The sequence below is a fragment of the Hyperolius riggenbachi genome, chromosome 11 (assembly GCF_040937935.1).
Source record: "Hyperolius riggenbachi isolate aHypRig1 chromosome 11, aHypRig1.pri, whole genome shotgun sequence".
In the NCBI taxonomy this organism is placed as follows: domain Eukaryota; kingdom Metazoa; phylum Chordata; class Amphibia; order Anura; family Hyperoliidae; genus Hyperolius; species Hyperolius riggenbachi.
In genome coordinates, this window is record NC_090656.1 from 122,566,693 (window position 1) to 122,588,376 (window position 21,684).

Here is a 21,684-nt window from a genome sequence, read left to right on the forward strand (position 1 = left end):
GGCAATGTAAAATACTAGGCTAGCTGATAAAAGTGCAATTAGAGGGCAGGCTAGCTGGTAAATATACACAGCATGATGTAGAACTCCTCTGGAGGGTCAGTGGGAAAAAATCTGTCTGGTCTCTCTCCATTGTTATAATGACTGCATGTGCAGATAAGGTCTTAAACAGGTTGAAAAGTTTTGACAGTCCCTAGACTCCAGGAGGGCTGCTTGCTGACTTGTGTAAGAGATTGGCAGGGACAGCAGTCCTATTACCAGCAACTAGTCTCTGTGTAATGTGGGACTGCAAAACAGATAAACTGCTCCATCTCAGGCTATTCTCAGTCTCACTCCACTCCTCCTATCTCTGTATGTGTATAGTGTATGTCTACTGTGTGCTGTGTACAGTGTGCTCTGTGTGTGTGTGTGTGTGTGTGTGTGTGTTGTGTGCAGTGTGTGTACTGTGTGTGTGTGTATGTTGTGTGCAGTGTGTGTACTGTGTGTGTGTGTGTGTACTGTGCTGTGCGTGTCTAAAGTGTGTGTGTGTGTGTGTGTGTGTGTGTACTGTGTATAGTGTGTATGTTGTGTGCAGTGTGTGTACTGTGTGTGTGTGTATGTTGTGTGCAGTGTGTGTACTGTGTGTGTGTGTGTGTGTGTGTGTGTGTGTGTGTATAGTGTGTGTACTGTGCTGTGCATGTCTAGTGTGTGTGTGTGTGTGTGTGTGTGTGTGTGTACTGTGTATAGTGTGTATGTTGTGTGCAGTGTGTGTACTGTGTGTGTGTGTGTGTGTGTATGTTGTGTGCAGTGTGTGTACTGTGTGTGTGTGTGTGTGTGTGTATAGTGTGTGTACTGTGCTGTGCATGTCTAGTGTGTGTGTGTGTGTGTGTGTGTGTGTGTGTGTGTGTGTGTGTACTGTGTATAGTGTGTATGTTGTGTGCAGTGTGTGTACTGTGTGTGTGTGTGTGTACACTGTGTGTGTGTGTGTATAGTGTGTGTGTGTGTACTGTGTGTGGTGTGTGTGAGTGCATGCCGCAATAAGTATATTTTATGGTGAAACGCTCTGCTGCATAACAACTATTTTCTGGTGAACCCATGCCGCAATAAGTACATTTTCTGGTGAAACGCTGCTGCATTATGATTTTCGGGGGTCTTGGGGGTGGGGTTCACCACAGGAGTGGTGTTCACCATGAGGGGTGCGGGGTATGGGACTGGGGGCAATCACGGGGGGGTGGGGGGTGCCACAGGATTTCTCGCCTGGAGAGACAAAATGGCTAGAGACGCCCCTGGGCAGCAGACACATGCAGAGAATTCCCAATGTTGCAGCGGGTCGAGGGTTCATATCAGTGGGCGTTCGTAAGTTGGGGATTCCCTGCATTCGCCGAATAAGACGCAGGGACCTTTTCTCTCCATTTTTGGAGGAGAACAAATGTGTCTTATACAGCAGAAAATAAGGTATATAATGGCATTTGTATAATATATGACTTATTATTACACTGACCATGTAATTCCATTATCGTTAACTACTTCTCCAGAAGTCACAACTGATCCTCTGTAATAACATGGGCATGCTGCTTCAGGCACACATTTTCCACTGTCACCCATGTAGAAGCCTTTGGCACAGGTGCAGCCATCCACAGGGACAAATTTGATGCTGCAGGTGGCATCAGGCTCACTGAGGGAACGGCAGGTTGGCTGGCAGGTTTTGATAGAGTAGGAGTACTCCAGTGTACCGGGGCAATCATTCATATACTTAGCTGTACAGAAAATAGATCAAAAAAGAAATTCAAACCTACCCTGTATGGAAGCAGGAAATTTGGGCGCATGTGGCAGGTGGACAAAAAGGGCGCCGCCATTCACTCCCATAATAAATATCGTTTAATCGGCGCCCAACAGGAAAAAAGGGCGCAGGAGAAAAATAACGTTTTAAAAGCGGCGCCCGGAGACTTTTAATGTTTTATAACTGCTTCTCATGATTACACATTATTTAATGATTTATAATTTTTTATACATTATTTTTAAACGAAAAACAGTACAATCTTTTTTAAAACATTATTTTTAAATGAAAAATTGTACAATTTTTTTTTAAAACATTATTTTTAAACGAAAAACCGCACAATATTTTTTAAAACGTTATTAATGCTTATCACAGGGGGGTCTTAGGTTTAGGCACCACCAGGGGGGTCTTAGGTTTAGGCACCACCAGGGGGGTCTTAGGTTTAGGCACCACCAGGGGGGTCTTAGGTTTAGGCACCACCAGGGGGACTTAGGTTTAGGCACTACCAGGGGGGTCTTAGGTTTAGGCACCACCAGGGGGGTCTTAGGTTTAGGCACCACCAAGGGGGTCTTAGGTTTAGGCACCACCAGGGGGTCTTAGGTTTAGGCACCACCAGGGGGGTCTTAGGTTTAGGCACTACCAGGGGGTCTTAGGTTTAGGCACCACCAGGGGGACTTAGGTTTAGGCACCACCAGGGGGGTCTTAGTTTTAGGCACTACCAGGGGGGTCTTAGGTTTAGGCACCACCAGGGGAATCTAGGGGTTAAGGATAGGTACAGGGAGGGTTCTGTGTGAGAGTAGGGTTAGGTATAGCTTTAGTAACATTCTTATTAATGTTTTATAAAACGCTATTATACATTTCACTTTTTAAACAGGGAAGATTAACGTTTATACAATTGCCGATTTCATACACATTATTTAATGATTTAAAACTTTATAAAACATTATTTTTAAACGAAATATAGCACCATTTTTTAAAAAACGTTATTCATGCTTATCGTTTAAACCCGTGCGCCCTTTTTTCCCGGCGCCCTTTTTTAACGTACGCCCCTGTATAGTCAAGATGTATTGAAACATTAAGACTACGAAAGATTAGTTGAAAAGCTTACAGGCTGATTATCTCAAAGAGCAGAAAAAAATGATGCACTCACAGCAAGTAGTGTTTCTCCATCCAGTTAGTACGATTCCTTTTGTAGCACAAGCACGAACATAGGATGACAGGGAGGCGCACATGCAGTCCTCACTGTTCGCACAATTACAGGTGTCAAACATGCAGTTCTGTGGACACAACACATGTATTTTAATGTAATTCTGCATGCCAGGAAAATGACAAGATGTTATCAGGGCAAGTCTAAATAAAAGACTGGCAAAGGTTCAAAGTTAAGTGACTTTTTTAAAAATATGGGCACATTTAAAAAGCATGAAGTGGAATGTGAGCACTGGTTTTAAATGTTACACTCTTTAGAAGTAAAATTATGAGATGGTGTTAATCTGGCTATATACTATTCATTTATCACTCAATTTTGTTTTGTGGTTTTTTGTTTTTTTTTGCTTAACACATCAAGTTTATTGAGAAAAGAGTAAAATGGACATATTATTATAACACAGCGCATAGGAAACGCAGACTGATAGTACAATAAGTGATAAGATTGTAGATGTAATAACATTGTAACAAGATTGTAAGCCTTTGGCAGGGCCCTCTCCCCTTGTGTATCATACTTGACTGTGTGCACTTTACCCAGAATTTGGAACTTGTTACTACTACCACTCCAGTTTATGATCTGGCATTGTACTAGTGTTGGGCGAACAGTGTTCGCCACTGTTCGGGTTCTGCAGAACATCACCCTGTTCGGGTGATGTTCGAGTTCGGCCGAACACCTGACGGTGCTCGGCCAAACCGTTCGGCCATATGGCCGAACTAAGAGCGCATGGCCGAACGTTCCCCGAACGTTCGGCTAGCGCTGTGATTGGCCGAACGGGTCACGTGGTTCGGACCCGAACGCGCTCTGATTGGCCGAACGGTCACGTGGTTCGGGTAAATAAATACCCGAACCACGTCATATCTCCGCCATTTGTCTGTGGGTTTAGCTTTGGGTAGGCAGGCAGGGTAGTTCGCGCTCCAGCCACGCTAGCCAGGGTCCCCCCTGTCATTGTGTCACTGCTGGGAACAGTAGTACACCGCTTGCTCAGCCACACTATATAGCATTCTGTTTACTGCCACTCTGTGTACCTCGCTCAGCCACACTATATAGCATTCTGTTTACTGCCACTCTGTGTCTGCTGGGAATAGTAGTACACCGCTTGCTCAGCCACACTATATAGCATTCTGTTTACTGCCACTCTGTGTACCTCGCTCAGCCACACTATATAGCATTCTGTTTACTGCCACTCTGTGTCTGCTGGGAATAGTGGTACACCGCTCGCTCAGCCACACTATATAGCATTCTGTTCACTGTTCTGTGTCTGCTTGGAATAGTGGTACACCGCTCGCTCAGCCACACTATATAGCATTCTGTTTACTGTTCTGTGTCTGCTGGGAATAGTGGTACACCGCTCGCTCAGCCACACTATATAGCATTCTGTTTACTGTTCTGTGTCTGCTGGGAATAGTGGTACACCGCTCGCTCAGCCACACTATATAGCATTCTGTGCACTGTTCTGTGTCTGCTGGGAATAGTGGTACACCGCTCGCTCAGCCACACTATATAGCATTCTGTTCACTGTTCTGTGTCTGCTGGGAATAGTGGTACACCGCTCGCTCAGCCACACTATATAGCATTCTGTTTACTGTTCTGTGTCTGCTGGGAATAGTGGTACACCGCTCGCTCATCCACACTATATAGCATTCTGTTCACTGTTCTGTGTCTGCTGGGAATAGTGGTACACCGCCCGCTCAGCCACACTATATAGCATTCTGTTCACTGTTCTGTGTCTGCTGGGAATAGTGGTACACCGCTCGCTCAGCCACACTATATAGCATTCTGTTCACTGTTCTGTGTCTGCTGGGAACAGTAGTACACCGCTCGCTCAGCCAGAGTATATAGCATTGTGTTTACTGCCACTCTGTGTACACCGCTCAGCCAGACTATATACCATTGTTTACTGACACTCTGTGTACACCGCTCAGCCAGACTATATACCATTGTTTACTGACACTCTGTGTACACCGCTCAGCCAGACTATATACCATTGTTTACTGCCACTCTGATTCTGCTGGGAACAGTAGTACACCGCTCGCTCAGCCAGACTATATAGCATTGTGTTTACTGCCACTCTGTGTACACCGCTCAGCCAGACTATATACCATTGTTTACTGACACTCTGTGTACACCGCTCAGCCAGACTATATACCATTGTTTACTGAAACTCTGTGTACACCGCTCAGCCAGACTATATACCATTGTTTACTGCCACTCTGATTCTGCTGGGAACAGTAGTACACCGCTCGCTCAGCCAGACTATATACCATTGTTTACTGACACTATATAGCAGACTATATAGCATTGTGTGTACACCGCTCAGCCAGACTATATACCATTGTTTACTGACACTCTGTGTACACCGCTCAGCCAGACTATATACCATTGTTTACTGCCACTCTGATTCTGCTGGGAACAGTAGTACACCGCTCGCTCAGCCAGACTATATACCATTGTTTACTGACACTCTGTGTACACCGCTCAGCCAGACTATATACCATTGTTTACTGCCACTCTGATTCTGCTGGGAACAGTAGTACACCGCTCGCTCAGCCAGACTATATACCATTGTTTACTGACACTATATAGCAGACTATATAGCATTGTGTGTACACCGCTCAGCCAGACTATATACCATTGTTTACTGACACTCTGTGTACACCGCTCAGCCAGACTATATACCATTGTTTACTGCCACTCTGATTCTGCTGGGAACAGTAGTACACCGCTCGCTCAGCCAGACTATATACCATTGTTTACTGACACTCTGTGTACACCGCTCAGCCAGACTATATACCATTGTTTACTGCCACTCTGATTCTGCTGGGAACAGTAGTACACCGCTCGCTCAGCCAGACTATATACCATTGTTTACTGACACTCTGTGTACACCGCTCAGCCAGACTATATACCATTGTTTACTGCCACTCTGATTCTGCTGGGAACAGTAGTACACCGCTCGCTCAGCCAGACTATATAGCATTGTGTTTACTGCCACTCTGTGTACACCGCTCAGCCACACTATATAGCATTGCGTACTCTGCCAGTCAGTGTGTATATTGCTGGGATCAGTAATACTCCACTCACCGTCAACCACTATATGAGCTCAACATGAGTTCCCCAGAGACCTCCGCTGTGAGCAGCACTCCCAACAACAGCAACAGCCAACGCCCCACGCAAGCTATAACATCCACCCCAGCAGCCAGTGGTCAGCAGCAGCCCTCCCCGGAGGAGAACGTTGTGTCCATCAGTCCGTCGCCAGAGCGATTAATGAGGGCTGCCATTGAGGAGATGATGGGGCCTGATGTGGAGGAGGAGGTCTGGCTCAGGCCAGCATCCCAAGTTAATGTTGAGGACGATGAGGGGTCTGTGTCTGGGGATGTTGGGGTGGCAGAGGTGGTGGGTGGGTCAGACTCAGGAGAAGAGTTGTATGATGAGGATGATGATCGGGACCATCTGTATGTGCCTCAGAGTCCGACCCCGGAAAACATGTTGTATCGTGTGTTTAGGTACTAAAATCTGCGTTCCCTCCCAGTAGTGTTGGGCGAACAGTGTTTGCCACTGTTCGGGTTCTGCAGAACATCACCCTGTTCGGGGTGACTATATAGCAGACTATATAGCATTGTGTTTAATGCCACTCTGTGTACACGGCTCAGCCACACTATATAGCATTGTGTTTACTTCCACTCTGTGTCTGCTGGGAACAGTAGTACACCGCTCACCCGCCACTGTATAGCATTGTGCTCTGTGTCACTGCTGACAATAGTGGTACACCGCTCACCCACCACTGTATAGCATTTCTGTACTGCCACTGTACTGCTGCCAGTCAGCGTGTACTTTAAGGATAAGTGAAATGAGGAAGAAATCCGGTGAAAGAGGGAGGGGCAAGGGAAGAGGTGTTTCCCCTGACGGTTCACGTACAGGCCACAGGGGAGCACCCAAGAAAACCCACTCAATACTGCCCATGTTGTCCAGGACAACAACCCTCACAGATCCAAAAGAACAGGACCAGATAATTACTTGGATGACCTCTCAAGCGTCCAGCAGTGGGTTAAGCAGCACCAGCACATCACGCACGAGGTCCGAGTCCTCAGCCAGTTAAAGTCTGGGCTTTCTTTGAAGACTGCACTGAGGATGTTACCATGGCGATTTGCAAGGTGTGCAAGACCCGCCTGAGCAGGGGGAAAAGTATTAACAACCTCTCCACCACCAGCATGAGCCGCCACATTCTATCCAAACATCCCACTCTGTGGGCAAACGCGGCAGGACAGGGTACCACCAGCAACACTGCCTCCCTTGGGTTCACCAGACTCACCACCAGACCCGCCTCAGCAGCAGCAGTAGCCCAGCCATTGCGTGGTTCACAACATTCACAAACATCAGACGATGCTGACACTGTCACTTTCCGGACTAGTGCTCTTGAGGTCTCCCAGTGTTCATCAAACACAACAACCAACAGCCCTTCGGTGTGCAGCGCTACGGTTGAGTTGTCTGTCTCTGAGATGTTTGAGCACAAGAGGAAATTGCCAGCAAATGACCCCCGGGCCGTGGCAGTAACAGCCAGCCAGCATAGCCAAGCTTCTGGCCTGCGAAATGCTGCCATATCGAGTGGTGGAGACAAACAGCTTCAAGGGCATGATGTCAGTGGCCATCCCACGTTACGTTGTTCCCAGCCGCTACCACTTTGCGCGCTCTGCAGTGCCTGAGTTGCATGAGCACGTGGTCAGCTAAATAACCCGAAGCTTGAAGAATGCCGTTGCCTGCAAGGTTCACCTCACCACTGACACCTGGACGAGTGCGTTCGGCCAGGGTCGATACATCTCCCTTACCGCGCACTGGGTGAACCTTGTGGAGCCTGGCAGCGATTCCTCACCTGCTACGGCGCGGGTGTTGCCCACGCCGCAAACAGCTGGATAACAACAGCAGCACCTACCTCTCTGACTCCTTCTCCTCCAACGCATCTCAAAGCTGTACCTCATCCGGAAATGCTAACCCAGCACCAGCAGCAGTAGGATCGTGGAAGCAGTGCAGCACAGCTGTTGGCATGCGTCAGCAAGCGTTGCTGAAGCTGATCTGCCTTGGGGATAAGCAGCACACAGGGGAGGAAATTTGGAGGGGAATAAAGGAACAGACGGATTTGTGGCTGGCACCGCTGGACCTGAAACCGGGCATGAAGCTAGACACCTGGCACGAACTGGCAATGTACGCAATAGAGGTGCTGGCTTGCCCGGCAGCCAGCGTTATGTCGGAACGCTGTTTCAGTGCTGCCGGAGGCATCATCACAGATCGGCGTATCCGCCTCTCCACAGAAAATGCAGACCGTCTGACTCAAATTAAAATGAATCAATCCTGGATTGGAAACGACTACGCAACACTCCTGGACCCCAACCAAGTAACATGACCGATGAACATCTGGGATGGTTTAGCGTTTCCGGTCCCTGTTTATTGAACCTCTCATCTGTATTACATTTATGACTGCATGGCGGCAAAAAGCATTGCTGCTATATCCGCACGCTTTTTGTCCTCATGCAAGGCCTGGGTTGTTGTGTCTCACAAAGCGTGGCCTTCTCCTCCTGCGCCTCCTCCTGTTCCATCACGTGTGCTGCTGCTGCTGCTGCTGCTGCTGGGTTACCGTTGCCGCGTGGTCCCTGTTTATGGAACCTCTTATCTTTATTACATTTATGACTACATGGCGGTACAAAGCATGCTATCCGCACGCTTTTTGTCCTCATGCAAGGCCTGGGTTGTTGTGTCTCACAAAGCGTGGCCTTCTCCTCCTGCGCCTCCTCCTGTTCCATCACGTGTGCTGCTGCTGCTGCTGCTGCTGCTGGGTTACCGTTGCCGCGTGGTCCCTGTTTATGGAACCTCTTATCTTTATTACATTTATGACTACATGGCGGTACAAAGCATGCTATCCGCACGCTTTTTGTCCTCATGCAAGGCCTGGGTTGTTGTGTCTCACAAAGCGTGGCCTTCTCCTCCTGCGCCTCCTCCTGTTCCATCACGTGTGCTGCTGCTGCTGCTGCTGCTGCTGGGTTAGCGTTGCCGCGTGGTCCCTGTTTATTGAACCTCTTATCTTTATTACATTTATGACTACATGGCGGTACAAAGCATGCTCTCCGCACGCTTTTTGTCCTCATGCAAGGCCTGGGTTGTTGTGTCTCACAAAGCGTGGCCTTCTCCTCCTGCGCCTCCTCCTGTTCCATCACGTGTGCTGCTGCTGGGTTAGCGTTGCCGCGTGGTCCCTGTTTATTGAACCACTTATCTTTATTACATTTATGACTGCATGGTGGTACAAAGCATGCTATCCGCACGCTTCTTGTCCTCATGCAAGGCCTGGGTTGTTGTGTCTCAAAGCGTGGCCTTCTCCTCCTGCGCCACCCTCCTCCTGTTCCATCACGTGTGCTGCTGCTGGGTTAGCATTACCGGTCCCTTTTCCTGGAACCTCTTATATGTATTACATTTATGACTGCATGCCGACAAAAAGCATGTTACCTGTGCAAAGAAAACAGACATTTCCCGCATTTAAAAGACAGTTTTCCCTTTGAAACTTTAAAATCGATTTTCTCAAAAACTATAAGCTCTTTTTGCTAAATTTTTTTTTCCTCTTGTACCCACTCCCAAGGTGCACATACCCTGTAAATTTGGGGTATGTAGCATGTAAGGAGGCTTTACAAAGCACAAAAGTTCGGGTCCCCATTGACTTCCATTATGTTCGGAGTTCGGGTCGAACACCCGAACATCGCGGACATGTTCGGCCTGTTCGGCCCGAACCCGAACATCTAGATGTTCGCCCAACACTACATTGTACTACTGTCTGCATTGTGTTGTGTATCTTTTTGCTATTACCTGTATTGTTGTATCTATTGTCTATTACCTGTATTGTTCTGTCACCCCTGTTATCATTGTCTGTAACCTTATTTATTGTACAGCGCTGCGTAATATGTTGGCGCTATATAAATCTAATAAATAATAATAATAATAATAATAAGTAGCATAGAGCAATGCAAAGTCTTCACCAAGTACGCAGAAAAGTCCAGTAGTCTTTTAACTGCGCAAATCAAATCTGACATGTTAGCTTACTAATCAAAACATTATTAAACAAAAGGAGGAATAACAAGGGTAAGTGCATAACTAACACCCCGACATAACTATTAAGTCTCCAGAACAGTACCTATGGTAATCAGGACAGTGAGTGCCTAAGCAATGGGAAATACTAAAAAAGAGTATACAATCTAAATTTCAGTATGCGAAGAATGCTTCCATTCTGACCTGTTCTTATCAAACCTATTTTGGGCACCTCTCGATTGATATATTGCCTTGTGATATGGGAGGGTATTATTTACCAATCTAAAGCTCAACACACACCATACAATCTTGGTTGTACAGATTTACCAAATCTATGTAGTATAAGAGCCAACAGATTGAAAATAACTTGAATGATTAATTGGATAAGCTCTTATACTACATGAAAGTGGTAAGATTGAACAACCAAGATTGTATGGTGTGTGTTGAGCCTAACCCAGTCTTCCGCAGTTGGGACTATAGGTTGAATAAAAAATGTAGTATATAGCTTGCGAGCACGGTTCAGGCACACAAGGAGAAACACTTAAGTTGATTTACTGGTAATATCGTCCGGGGGGGGGGGGGGGGATATTTAGAAGACATAATTTAGGATCTACTGTAACTGGGCATCCCATTCAGTCATGTAAAAAAATGGATTATATTGGTGCAGTAGGTATTGGTTTCAGGACACAACCACATCATGTGAAAAGTGCCCCTCTCCAATCCACATTTGGGACAAAAGTCAAAGTAACCGTGTCTATATTTGGCCAATACTACAGGCGTAAAGTAGGCTCTATGGAGTATAATACAGAAAAAACAGAAAAGGGGAAGTACCAGTAAAGATACTGAGAATGTCCAAAATCTCAGGAGGTAGTATTGGGAGCTAGGATTTCAGGGCATGTGTTAAAGCAGGAGTAGGGAACCTATGGCTCGGAAGACAGATGTGGCTCTTTTGATGGCTGCATCTGGCGAACAGACAAATCAGTAGGGGTCAAATCACTTGATTCACTCAAGCTCAAGCAGCGCAGCTTAGTGTGGCAGCGCAAATAACATTTTCAAATGGCACGCGACTGCTGTAGCATGCACTACTAACTTACTCGTGCTTCCTCAAAACTAACAGCCGCTCCAATTGTCCCACTCTGAACCCTGTCAGGTCCAGTGACTTTGTAGGATGACATCGCCACACTTTGAATGGCCCAATAGGCTACCTGTCACTTGACAGGCAGCCTATTGGGCCAAAGTGTGGGGATCTTGTTCTACAAAGTGAATCAACCCCCAATCAGCTAGCTAATTATACAAGCTGTTAGTCAGTATTTCACCTGTCTGACTCTCTGGGATATTGCTGATGTTGCTGAAACCCAAGAGAAACTGAAGACATGTCTGACACTTCCGCTGCCCAGCAGGTCAACTGTATACACATCACCATGGCAACATTGCTCTCTGCTGCGCATGCGCACTGTGCCAGTTTGAAACATATTATATGGCTCTCACAGAATTACATTTTAAAATATGTGGCGTTTATGGCTCGCTCAGCCAAAAAGGTTCTTGACCTCTGTGTTAAAGGATACCTTAGTCCTTATTAAAATCTAAAAATGATGCCCTGTGTGTCTGTGTGTGGGTAGGTGCACATAGGTTTACTGCACCTCCCATCACCCGGCGTCTGTCTCCGTTCACCCACTATGCCTCCCATTGTTCTCTAAGTGGTCGGCAACCTTTGCCCCAGACATACTGTGCTGCACATGCGCAGTATGTCCTCTTGGGGCGGCTTGTGTGTGCCAGGTACATAATCGCACTGGCATGCATGTGTGCAGCACACTGAGTTCCCAGCGAGCTGGATCACAAGCTGCCCCAAGAGGACATACTGCGCATGCGCAGCACAGTATGTCCAGGGCAAAGGTTGCCGACCACTCCAAGGACAACGGGAGGCATAGCAGGCGAATGAAGACAGATGCAGAGGAAGAGCATTCTCAGCTACCAAGCTCAAACTATTTTATTGAGCCTGTTTCAATTTTCATGTATAGAAACAGTACACCTTTGGTAATCCACAGGCTAGCACACTGTAGATTTTGGAGCTCCGACAGCCCCAAGCTTTCCCAAAGGGGGGGGGGGGGGTGACTGTTTTTGATCAGAATTAGGATAGATATTTTTAATTGTAAGATAGGTTGTAATATCAATTACAAAATAAAAAAGAGTAAATAATTAAAGTATATCCTCAACTTTCAAATACTTGTTGAATAAAAAATATACCAAAACAATATGAACCGAAAAGTATTTTGATAATGTTTTTGCCTTCTTACTTGTTTGTAAATATCAGGATTAACTGCAGAATGGCAAGCAGCAAATGGCCCATTTGGATCAGAAAGAAGACCACACCAATGTTCGGCATACCTTTCTGTAATAAACAAAGCAAATACAAATATATTTTTTATATATACCTGCATGTTTCCTAGTAAAGTGAATTTGGAGATTTCATAGTGGATTTATTAGCTCCTTTATTAATAGATAAGATTGTTTCTAGTAAATACTGATCAGCAATATGTGGACACAGCTCACATCAAAGCCAAGAGGGCTGTCATCCAAGAGCAGTAAAGTGTATGATTCACATGAGTTTTTAAAATAAATAAGTTCTGCAGGTGTAATGAGGATGATGGCACATGGACATAACTGGTAATATGCAAATATGTTTCTTTGACCTTACAGTGTGTTACTGAGCAGAGGCGGGACAAGGTCCTCCAGCACCCAAGGCTGAGACACCAAAGTGCGCCCCTCCATCCCTGCCACCCCAGCCGTCACAAACTGATTGCTATTAGACTAAGAGGTGCCACAGGGCCCACAACCTACCCAACACCTTAATATCTAGTTATCTGGCTTGCAGTCACTGCTATGTATCCCCTTTTCTTATTTCTTTCTGCTTCAAACACAATTAGGAATGACAGCTGAATGAATTGTGTGCCTCTCCAGCCTATACCTCGGCCCGGCCCTGTTACTGAGAATTCAAAGATATACTGGTTTTTGGTATTTTAACCACTTCCCGACCGCCGTATGTACAATTGGCGGCCGGGAAGTGCACCCCGCAAGGACCGCCGTATTGACAATTGGCGGCGGTCCTTGTAGGGGCATGGGCGGAGCGATCGCGTCATCAGTGACGCGATCCTCCGCCTCCGCCTGGCGCCGCTCACCCGCCGCAACATCCCGCCGGCCATACGGAAGCGCCGGCGGGATGTTAACCCGACGATCGCCGCATACAAAGTGTATAATACACTTTGTAATGTTTACAAAGTGTATTATACAGGCTGCCTCCTGCCCTGGTGGTCCCAATGTCCGAGGGACCACCAGGGCAGGCTGCAGCCACCCTAGTCTGCACCAAGCACACTGATTTCCCCCCCCCCCCTGCCCCAGATCGCCCACAGCACCCATCAGACCCCCCCCTGCCCACCCCCCAGACCCCTGTTTGCACCCTATCACCCCCCTAATCACCCATCAATCACTCCCTGTCACTATCTGTCAATGCTATTTTTTTTTTGTATCCCCCCCTGCCCCCCGCTCCCTCCTGATCACCCCCCACCCCTCAGATTCTCCCCAGACCCCCCCCATGTACTGTATGCATCTATCCCCCCTGATCACCTGTCAATCACCTGTCAATCACCTGTCCATCACCTGTCAATCACCCGTCAATCACCCGTCAATCACCCCCTGTCACTGCCACCCATCAATCAGCCCCTAACCTGCCCCTTGCGGGCAATCTGATCACCCCCCCACACCAATAGATCGCCCGCAGATCCGACATCAGATCACCTCCAAAATCCATTGTTTACATCTATTCTCTCCTCTAAACACCCACTAATTACCCATCAATCACCCATCAATCACCCCCTATCACCACCTGTCACTTTTACCTATCAGATCAGACCCTAATCTGCCCCTTGCGGGCACCCAATCACCCGCCCACACGCTCAGATTGCCCTCTGACCCCCCCCCTTATCAATTCACCAGTGCATTAATTACATCTGTTCTTCCCTGTAATAACCCACTGATCACCTGTCAATCACCTGCCAATCACCTATCACCCATCAATCACCACCTGTCACCCCCTGTCACTGCCACCCATCAATCAGCCCCTAACCTGCCCCTTGCGGGCAATCTGATCACCCACCCACACCATTAGATTGCCCGCAAACCCGCCGTCAGATTACCTCCCAAATGTATTGTTTACATCTGTTATCTTCTCTAAACACCCACTAATTACCCATCAATCACCCCCTATCACCAACCGTCACTGTTACCTATCAGATCAGACCCTAATCTGCCCCTTGCGGGCACCCAATCACCCGCCCACACGCTCAGATTGCCCTCAGACCCCCCCCCCCCCCTTATAAATTCGCCAGTGCATTAATTACATCTGGCCTTCCCTGTAATAACCCACTGATCACCTGTCAATCACCTGCCAATCACCTATCACCCATCAATCACACCCTGTCACTGCCACCCAACAATCAGCCCCTAACCTGCCCCTTGCGGGCAAACTGATCACCCACCCACACCAATAGATCGCCCGCAGATCCGACATCAGATCACCACCCAAGCGCAGTGTTTCCATCTATTCTCTCCTCTAAACACCCACTAATTACCCATCAATCACCCATCAATCACCCATCAATCACCCCCTATCACCACCTGTCACTGTTACCCATCAGATCAGACCCTAATCTGCCCCTTGCGGGCACCCAATCGCCCGCCTACACGCTCAGATTGCCCTCAGACCCCCCCTTATCAATTCGCCAGTGCAATATTTACATCTGTTCTCCCCTGTAATAACCCACTGATTACCTGTCAATCACCTATCAATCACCCATCAATCACCCCCTGTCACTGCCACCCATCAATCACCCCCTGTCACTGCCGCCCATCAATCACCCGCTGTCACTGCCACCCATCAATAAGCCCCTAACCTGCCCCTTGTGGGCAATCTGATCACCCACCCACACCAATAGATCGCCCGCAGATCCGACGTCCGATCACCTCCCAAGTGCAGTGTTTACATCTGTTCTCTACCCTAAACACCCACTAATTACCCATCAATCACCCCCTGTCACTGCTACCTATCAGATTAGACCCCTATCTGCCCCTAGGGCACTCAATCACCCGCCCACACCCTCAGAATGCCCTCAGACCCCAGCCCTGATCACCTCGCCAGTGCATTGCTTGCATCTATTCCCCCCTCTAATCACACCTTGAGACACCCATCAATCACCTCCTGTCACCCCCTAGCACACCTACCCATCAGATCAGGCCCCAATTTGCCCCGTGTGGGCTCCTGATCACTCGGCCAAACCCTCAGATCCCCCTCAGACCCCCTTCCGATCACCTCCCCAGTGCATTGATTGCATCTAATTTCCCCTCTAACCACCCCCTGAGACACCCATCAATCACCTCCTGTCACCCCCCTAGCACTCCTATCCATCAGATCAGGCCCAATACAACCTGTTATCTAAAAGGCCACCCTGCTTATGACCGGTTCCACAAAATTCGCCCCCTCATAGACCACCTGTCATCAAAATTTGCAGATGCTTATACCCCTGAACAGTCATTTTGAGACATTTGGTTTCCAGACTACTCACGGTTTTGGGCCTGTAAAATGCCAGGGCGGTATAGGAACCCCACAAGTGACCCCATTTTAGAAAAAAAGACACCCCAAGGTATTCTGTTAGGTGTATGACGAGTTCATAGAAGATTTTATTTTTTGTCAAAAGTTAGCGGAAATTGATTTTTATTGGTTTTTTTTCACAAAGTGTCATTTTTCACTAACTTGTGACAAAAAATAAAATCTTCTATGAACTCGCCATACACCTAACGGAATACCTTGGGGTGTCTTCTTTCTAAAATGGGGTCACTTGTGGGGTTCCTATACTGCCCTTGCATTTTAGGGGCCCTAAACCACGAGGAGTAGTCTAGAAAACAAATGCCTCAAAATGACCTGTGAATAGGACGTTGGGCCCCTTAGCGCACCTAGGCTGCAAAAAAGTGTCACACATGTGGTACCGCCGTACTCAGGAAAAGTAGTATAATGTGTTTTGGGGTGTATTTTTACACATACCCATGCTGGGTGGGAGAAATTTCTATGTAAATGGACAATTGTGTGTAAAAAAATCAAACAATTGTCATTTACAGAGATATTTCTCCCACTTAGCATGGGTATGTGTAAAAATACACCCCAAAACGCATTATACTACTTCTCCTGAGTACGGCGGTACCACATGTGTGGCACTTTTTTTTACACCCTAAGTACGCTAAGGGGCCCAAAGTCCAATGAGTACCTTTAGGATTTCGCAGGTCATTTTGCGACATTTGGTTTCAAGACTACTCCTCACGGTTTAGGGCCCCTAAAATGCCAGGGCAGTATAGGAACCCCACAAATGACCCCATTCTAGAAAGAAGACACCCAAAGGTATTCCGTACGGAGTATGGTGAGTTCATAGAAGATTTTATTTTTTGTCACAAGTTAGCGGAAAATGACACTTTGTGAAAAAAAAACAATTAAAATCAATTTCCGCTAACTTGTGACAAAAAAATAAAAACTTCTATGAACTCACCATACTCCTAACGGAATACCTTGGGGTGTCTTCTTTCTAAAATGGGGTCATTTGTGGGGTTCCTATACTGCCCTGGCATTTTAGGGGCCCTAAACCGTGAGGAGTAGTCTTGAAACAAAAATGACCTGTGAAATCCTAAAGGTACTCATTGGACTTTGGGCCCCTTAGTGCAGTTAGGGTGCAAAAAAGTGCCACACATGTGGTATCGCCGTACTCGGGAGAAGTAGTATAATGTGTTTTGGGGTGTATTTTTACACATACCCATGCTGGGTGGGAGAAATACTTCTGTAAATGACAATCTTTTGATTTTTTTACACACAATTGTCCATTTACAGAGGTATTTCTCCCCCCCAGCATGGGTATGTGTAAAAATACACCCCAAAACACATTGTACTACTTCTCCCGAGTATGGCGATACCACATGTGTGGCACTTTTTTGCACCCTAACTGCGCTAAAGGGCCCAAAGTCCAATGAGTACCTTTAGGATTTCACAGGTCATTTTGAGAAATTTCGTTTCAAGACTACTCCTCACGGTTTAGGGCCCCTAAAATGCCAGGGCAGTATAGGAACCCCACAAATGACCCCATTTTAGAAAGAAGACACCCCAAGGTATTTCGTTAGTAGTATGGCGAGTTCATAGAAGATTTTATTTTTTGTCACAAGTTAGCGGAAATTGATTTTAATTGTGTTTTTTCACAAAGTGTCATTTTCCGCTAACTTTTGACAAAAAATAAAATCTTCTATGAACTCACCATACTCCTAACGGAATACCTTGGGGTGTCTTCTTTCTAAAATGGGGTCATTTGTGGGGTTCCTATACTGCCCTGGCATTTTAGGGGCCCTAAACCGTGAGGAGTAGTCTTGAAACGAAATTTCTCAAAATGACCTGTGAAATCCTAAAGGTACTCATTGGACTTTGGGCCCTTTAGCGCAGTTAGGGTGCAAAAAAGTGCCACACATGTGGTATTGCCGTACTCAGGAGAAGTAGTATAATGTGTTTTGTGGTGTATTCTTACACATACCCATGCTGAGTGGGAGAAAGATCTCTGTAAATGGACAATTGTGTGTAAAAAAAATTAACAAATTGTCATTTACAGAGATATTTCTCCCACCCAGCATGGGTATGTGTAAAAATACACCCCAAAACACATTATACTACTTCTCCTGAGTACGGCAATACCACATGTGTGGCACTTTTTTGCAGCCTAACTGTGCTAAGGGGTCCAAAGTCCAATGAGCCCCTTTAGGCTTTACAGGGGTGCTTACAATTTAGCACCCCCCAAAATGTCAGAACAGTAAACACACCCCACAAATGACCCCATTTTGGAAAGTAGACCCTTCAAGGTATTCATAGAGGGGCATGGTGAGTCCGTGGCAGATTTCATTTTTTTTTTGTCGCAAGTTAGAAGAAATGGAAACTTTTTTTTTTTTTTTTTTTCTCACAAAGTGTCATTTTCCGCTTACTTGTGACAAAAAATAATATCTTCTATGAACTCACTATGCCTCTCAGTGAATACTTTGGGATGTCTTCTTTCCAAAATGGGGTAATTTGGGGGGTATTTATACTATCCTGGAATTCTAGCCCCTCATGAAACATGACAGGGGGTCAGAAAAGTCATAGATGCTTGAAAATGAGAAAATTCACTTTTTGCACCATAGTTTGTAAACGCTATAACTTTTACCCAAACCAATAAATATACACTGAATGGGTTTTTTTTAATCAAAAACATGTTTGTCCACATTTTTCGCGCTGCATGTATACAGAAATTTTACTTTATTTGAAAAATGTCAGCACAGAAAGTTAAAAAAATCATTTTTTTGCCAAAATTCATGTCTTTTTTGATGAATATAATAAAAAGTAAAAATCGCAGGAGCAATCAAATAGCACCAAAAGAAAGCTTTATTAGTGACAAGAAAAGGAGCCAAAATTCATTTAGGTGGTAGGTTGTATGAGCGAGCAATAAACCGTGAAAGCTGCAGTGGTCTGAATGGAAAAAAAGTGGCCGGTCCTTAAGGGGTAGAAAGCCCTAGGTCCTCAAGTGGTTAAAGAGCGTTCGCCTCTTGTTAGGAACTGTAGTGTCAGTGTTAGACGACTTCTCTCTAAGTACAATATGTTGTTGAAATAGTCCTGTGTGGGCAAAGGCTGGGCATATATAGTAGATATGGTATGGCATCTACCTAGAGATCTATCCCTCTTTCAACCACAGGTACAAGCTCCCTGCTATCCAAAGCTATGGAGTTTTACTACTCCCCTATCCCCCCACCCACGCACACACACAAAATGATCAAATATTGCTTCAAAGAGCCTTGTTCTAATAGATTTCACTTAGGTTTCATGCTTGTATTGTGTCTAACATCTTATCTATCAAAACACAAAATAATGTGAGCCTACTGAAAAGGAGGTAATGGAGACAAAGGCTGAGACGGTTAAAGTCTCGAAGTCATTCAGAGATGAAAACTGAAAAACTATTCTAGAGAAAATTATAAATAAGGCAAAGGAATACTCACAGTTCAAACAGACCTTACCATTTTCTACACTTAGAGAGCACGGGTCTTCATAAATGTTCTGAACATTATAACAGTCTCCCTGGGTCTTCCAAGTGTTGGCAAAAGAGGCTGCAGTGCCTTCAGTAACTCCACTGTTGGTTGTGAAGTCATCCGACTGCACTCCATTGAAGTTCCCACAAAGACCTAAAATGATTGCCAAGTTAAAAGTGATCTACCAATAGCATCAGTTTCCCAAAAAAATCGTGCCTGACTTACCGCCTGACTTACCGCATGTCAAGCTTTTATATGAAGGATCTATGACAATGAAAACCTGCATGACTGGAGTCAGCTGTGTGACTATCTGTACTCCCAAACTAGTCTGGATAATGGTGTAGAAAGAAGATGGCCTGAAGATGGTGACATTGGCTATGATAGAAAACATTGCAGTTAATGAGCATCACCGACTCACATGGTACTTGTCCAAGAATAAAACATCATTGTTATATCTTACCTACAGAATAAGGCAATTGAACGTGCATGCTGTTCACATGTACGCTGAAATCCGTCTTAACCACAATGATCTGTTTAAAAACATAGATGGCAGGTGGGCAATAACAGATTTGATATGTATCTTTATGCATGCTATAGTAATGCTTTCTTACTGATTTCTAAAAATAAACATCAATAATACGATAACATGAAGAAGATCATAAAAATACTGTACAAAAAAAAGAACAGTTAAATGTTTCTTTGCAGCCCCAGCTTATATATGTTTGTGATGCACAATTTGGAATATTTTAACATGGGTTTATATTTACTTTTGCACGAATTGTCACTTACAGTTTTTCCACCATTTAGGATGACAGTAGTGCTCTTTAGGCAAGTTTCACTTTCCGTCTTGCCACATTTGCGCAGCTCCGCCAGCACGGTGAAGGAATCACCATCACATGCCTATATCAAAGGAAACAATGTCCACTACTGTTACCTACTAATTCATATGTGATACATAAGTGTACAATTGTTCATTAGTCTAAAAAATACAGATAATGCCAATATACAATAGCAGCCAGTAATGCATGTTACACCTGCAATGTATGCGTTGTGTGCATTATTTATTTATGGTATTTATAAAGCGCCAACATCTTACGCAGCGCTGTGCATTACATGAGTTACGCTATTTGTGTAATGTGGCTTACACACTTTGCATGACACCCACTACTATCCCTTTACAGTAAACTTCAATGGATCAGGAAAAGTAGTTCACTACTGTATATCAGAAGTTTACTATGTCAGAATTGGTCATACATTGTATATTTATACAGACGTAGTTGCTGGGACCTGAGGACTGAGTTTACTATATCCAAAGGTTTACTATAATGAGTTTCTCCTGTAATCCTTACATGAACTGTCAACACACAGTAAAAATAAGGGCATCAGGCCCACACTGAGTAACACAGATGAGGATGCAAAAGAGCAGTGACTTAACTTGAGAATTTACAGTATCGGTAACGCAGTGTTGCCATGGCAAACTATAACAGTAAATACTAAAAGGGAGTTTATATCCATTATAATGTTTATAGTATTTGTATCACATTGTATTTCTCTTGTCACAGTTAACAATTGGTGAGATTTCTATTCAGATGTTGTTTTTAGAAGAAGAATTGAAGAGAGGTCCATTCAGTTGTTACACAGGAAGCTGTAAAAGACTTTTTATATATAGGGCAGTGGAAATGAAGCATTTCATATGGGCGCCGTTATAGCAGCAGATCGCCAGAATCTGAATTACATCTCCCTCTGAGCTGCTATAACTCAGAGGGGGAATAGTATTTAATGCTGACAAGGAGTTGAGTGGCAGCAAGGAGAGCTCGCCTGCACCAAACTGCCTGGTGGGTCAAGATGACATGTACCCCAGTGGAAAGGCATACATGCAAAAAAGGCGCTCAGAAAAATGGGCATGGTAGTACCGGTAGTAGAATATCGGTAATTGTACCAATATTCTACTATCCTTGTCAGTAGAATATCGGTAATCATATCAATATCCTACAATCCCCAGTAGTAAAAAATACCCATATACTACTTACCCTTTGTACCCTAATTTTCACACTAACTCTCCACTATATATGACTACTAACACTAACCTCCCCCTATCTACCCCTATCACTAAACCAACAATTTAACCGTCCAAGCCAGATGGGCCATTAAAAAGCCCAGAGTTCAGCTACATTGTAGCCAACCTCCAGTGCACTACTGCTCCCAGCCGGCTAGTGGCAATTTGTATAGTATTTTTTTTTCAGGCATCCTTGTTACTTCAATCCAGCATTGTATCCTTGTTTTTATTTTTTTATATCACCTAAGTGTTCCTTCTATTTTTTACAGTGGGTATATGGAAGCTATTTGTAATAGTACTTATTTGGTGCCCACTATTTTTTCAAGTATCTCTGGCACCCACATTTCCTACTGTTGCTGTTAATTGCATCTTTTAACATGGGCACGTATGACAGCGCTCAAAATTCCCTAGAGCCTCTGGAGCCAAAATCTGACACTTCAGTGGAAAGATCTACTGTATCTTTACCACTGTGTTGGTCTCCAT

At 45.3% G+C, this 21,684-nt stretch overlaps 1 protein-coding gene across 1 annotated transcript in view; it reads right to left on the reverse strand.

Annotated features, from left to right (window-relative positions):
- Nucleotides 1-21,684, reverse strand: part of LOC137537872 (mucin-2-like) — a 199,267-nt gene that overhangs the window by 95,271 nt on the left and 82,312 nt on the right. The window contains exons 14-20 of the mRNA XM_068259819.1: nucleotides 19,935-20,045; nucleotides 19,606-19,675; nucleotides 19,383-19,520; nucleotides 19,134-19,298; nucleotides 12,314-12,408; nucleotides 2,904-3,030; nucleotides 1,478-1,733 (exon numbers count right to left, since the gene is read on the reverse strand). Coding sequence (XP_068115920.1) covers nucleotides 1,478-1,733; nucleotides 2,904-3,030; nucleotides 12,314-12,408; nucleotides 19,134-19,298; nucleotides 19,383-19,520; nucleotides 19,606-19,675; nucleotides 19,935-20,045 — 962 coding nt within the window. The remainder of the gene's footprint in view (nucleotides 1-1,477; nucleotides 1,734-2,903; nucleotides 3,031-12,313; nucleotides 12,409-19,133; nucleotides 19,299-19,382; nucleotides 19,521-19,605; nucleotides 19,676-19,934; nucleotides 20,046-21,684) is intronic.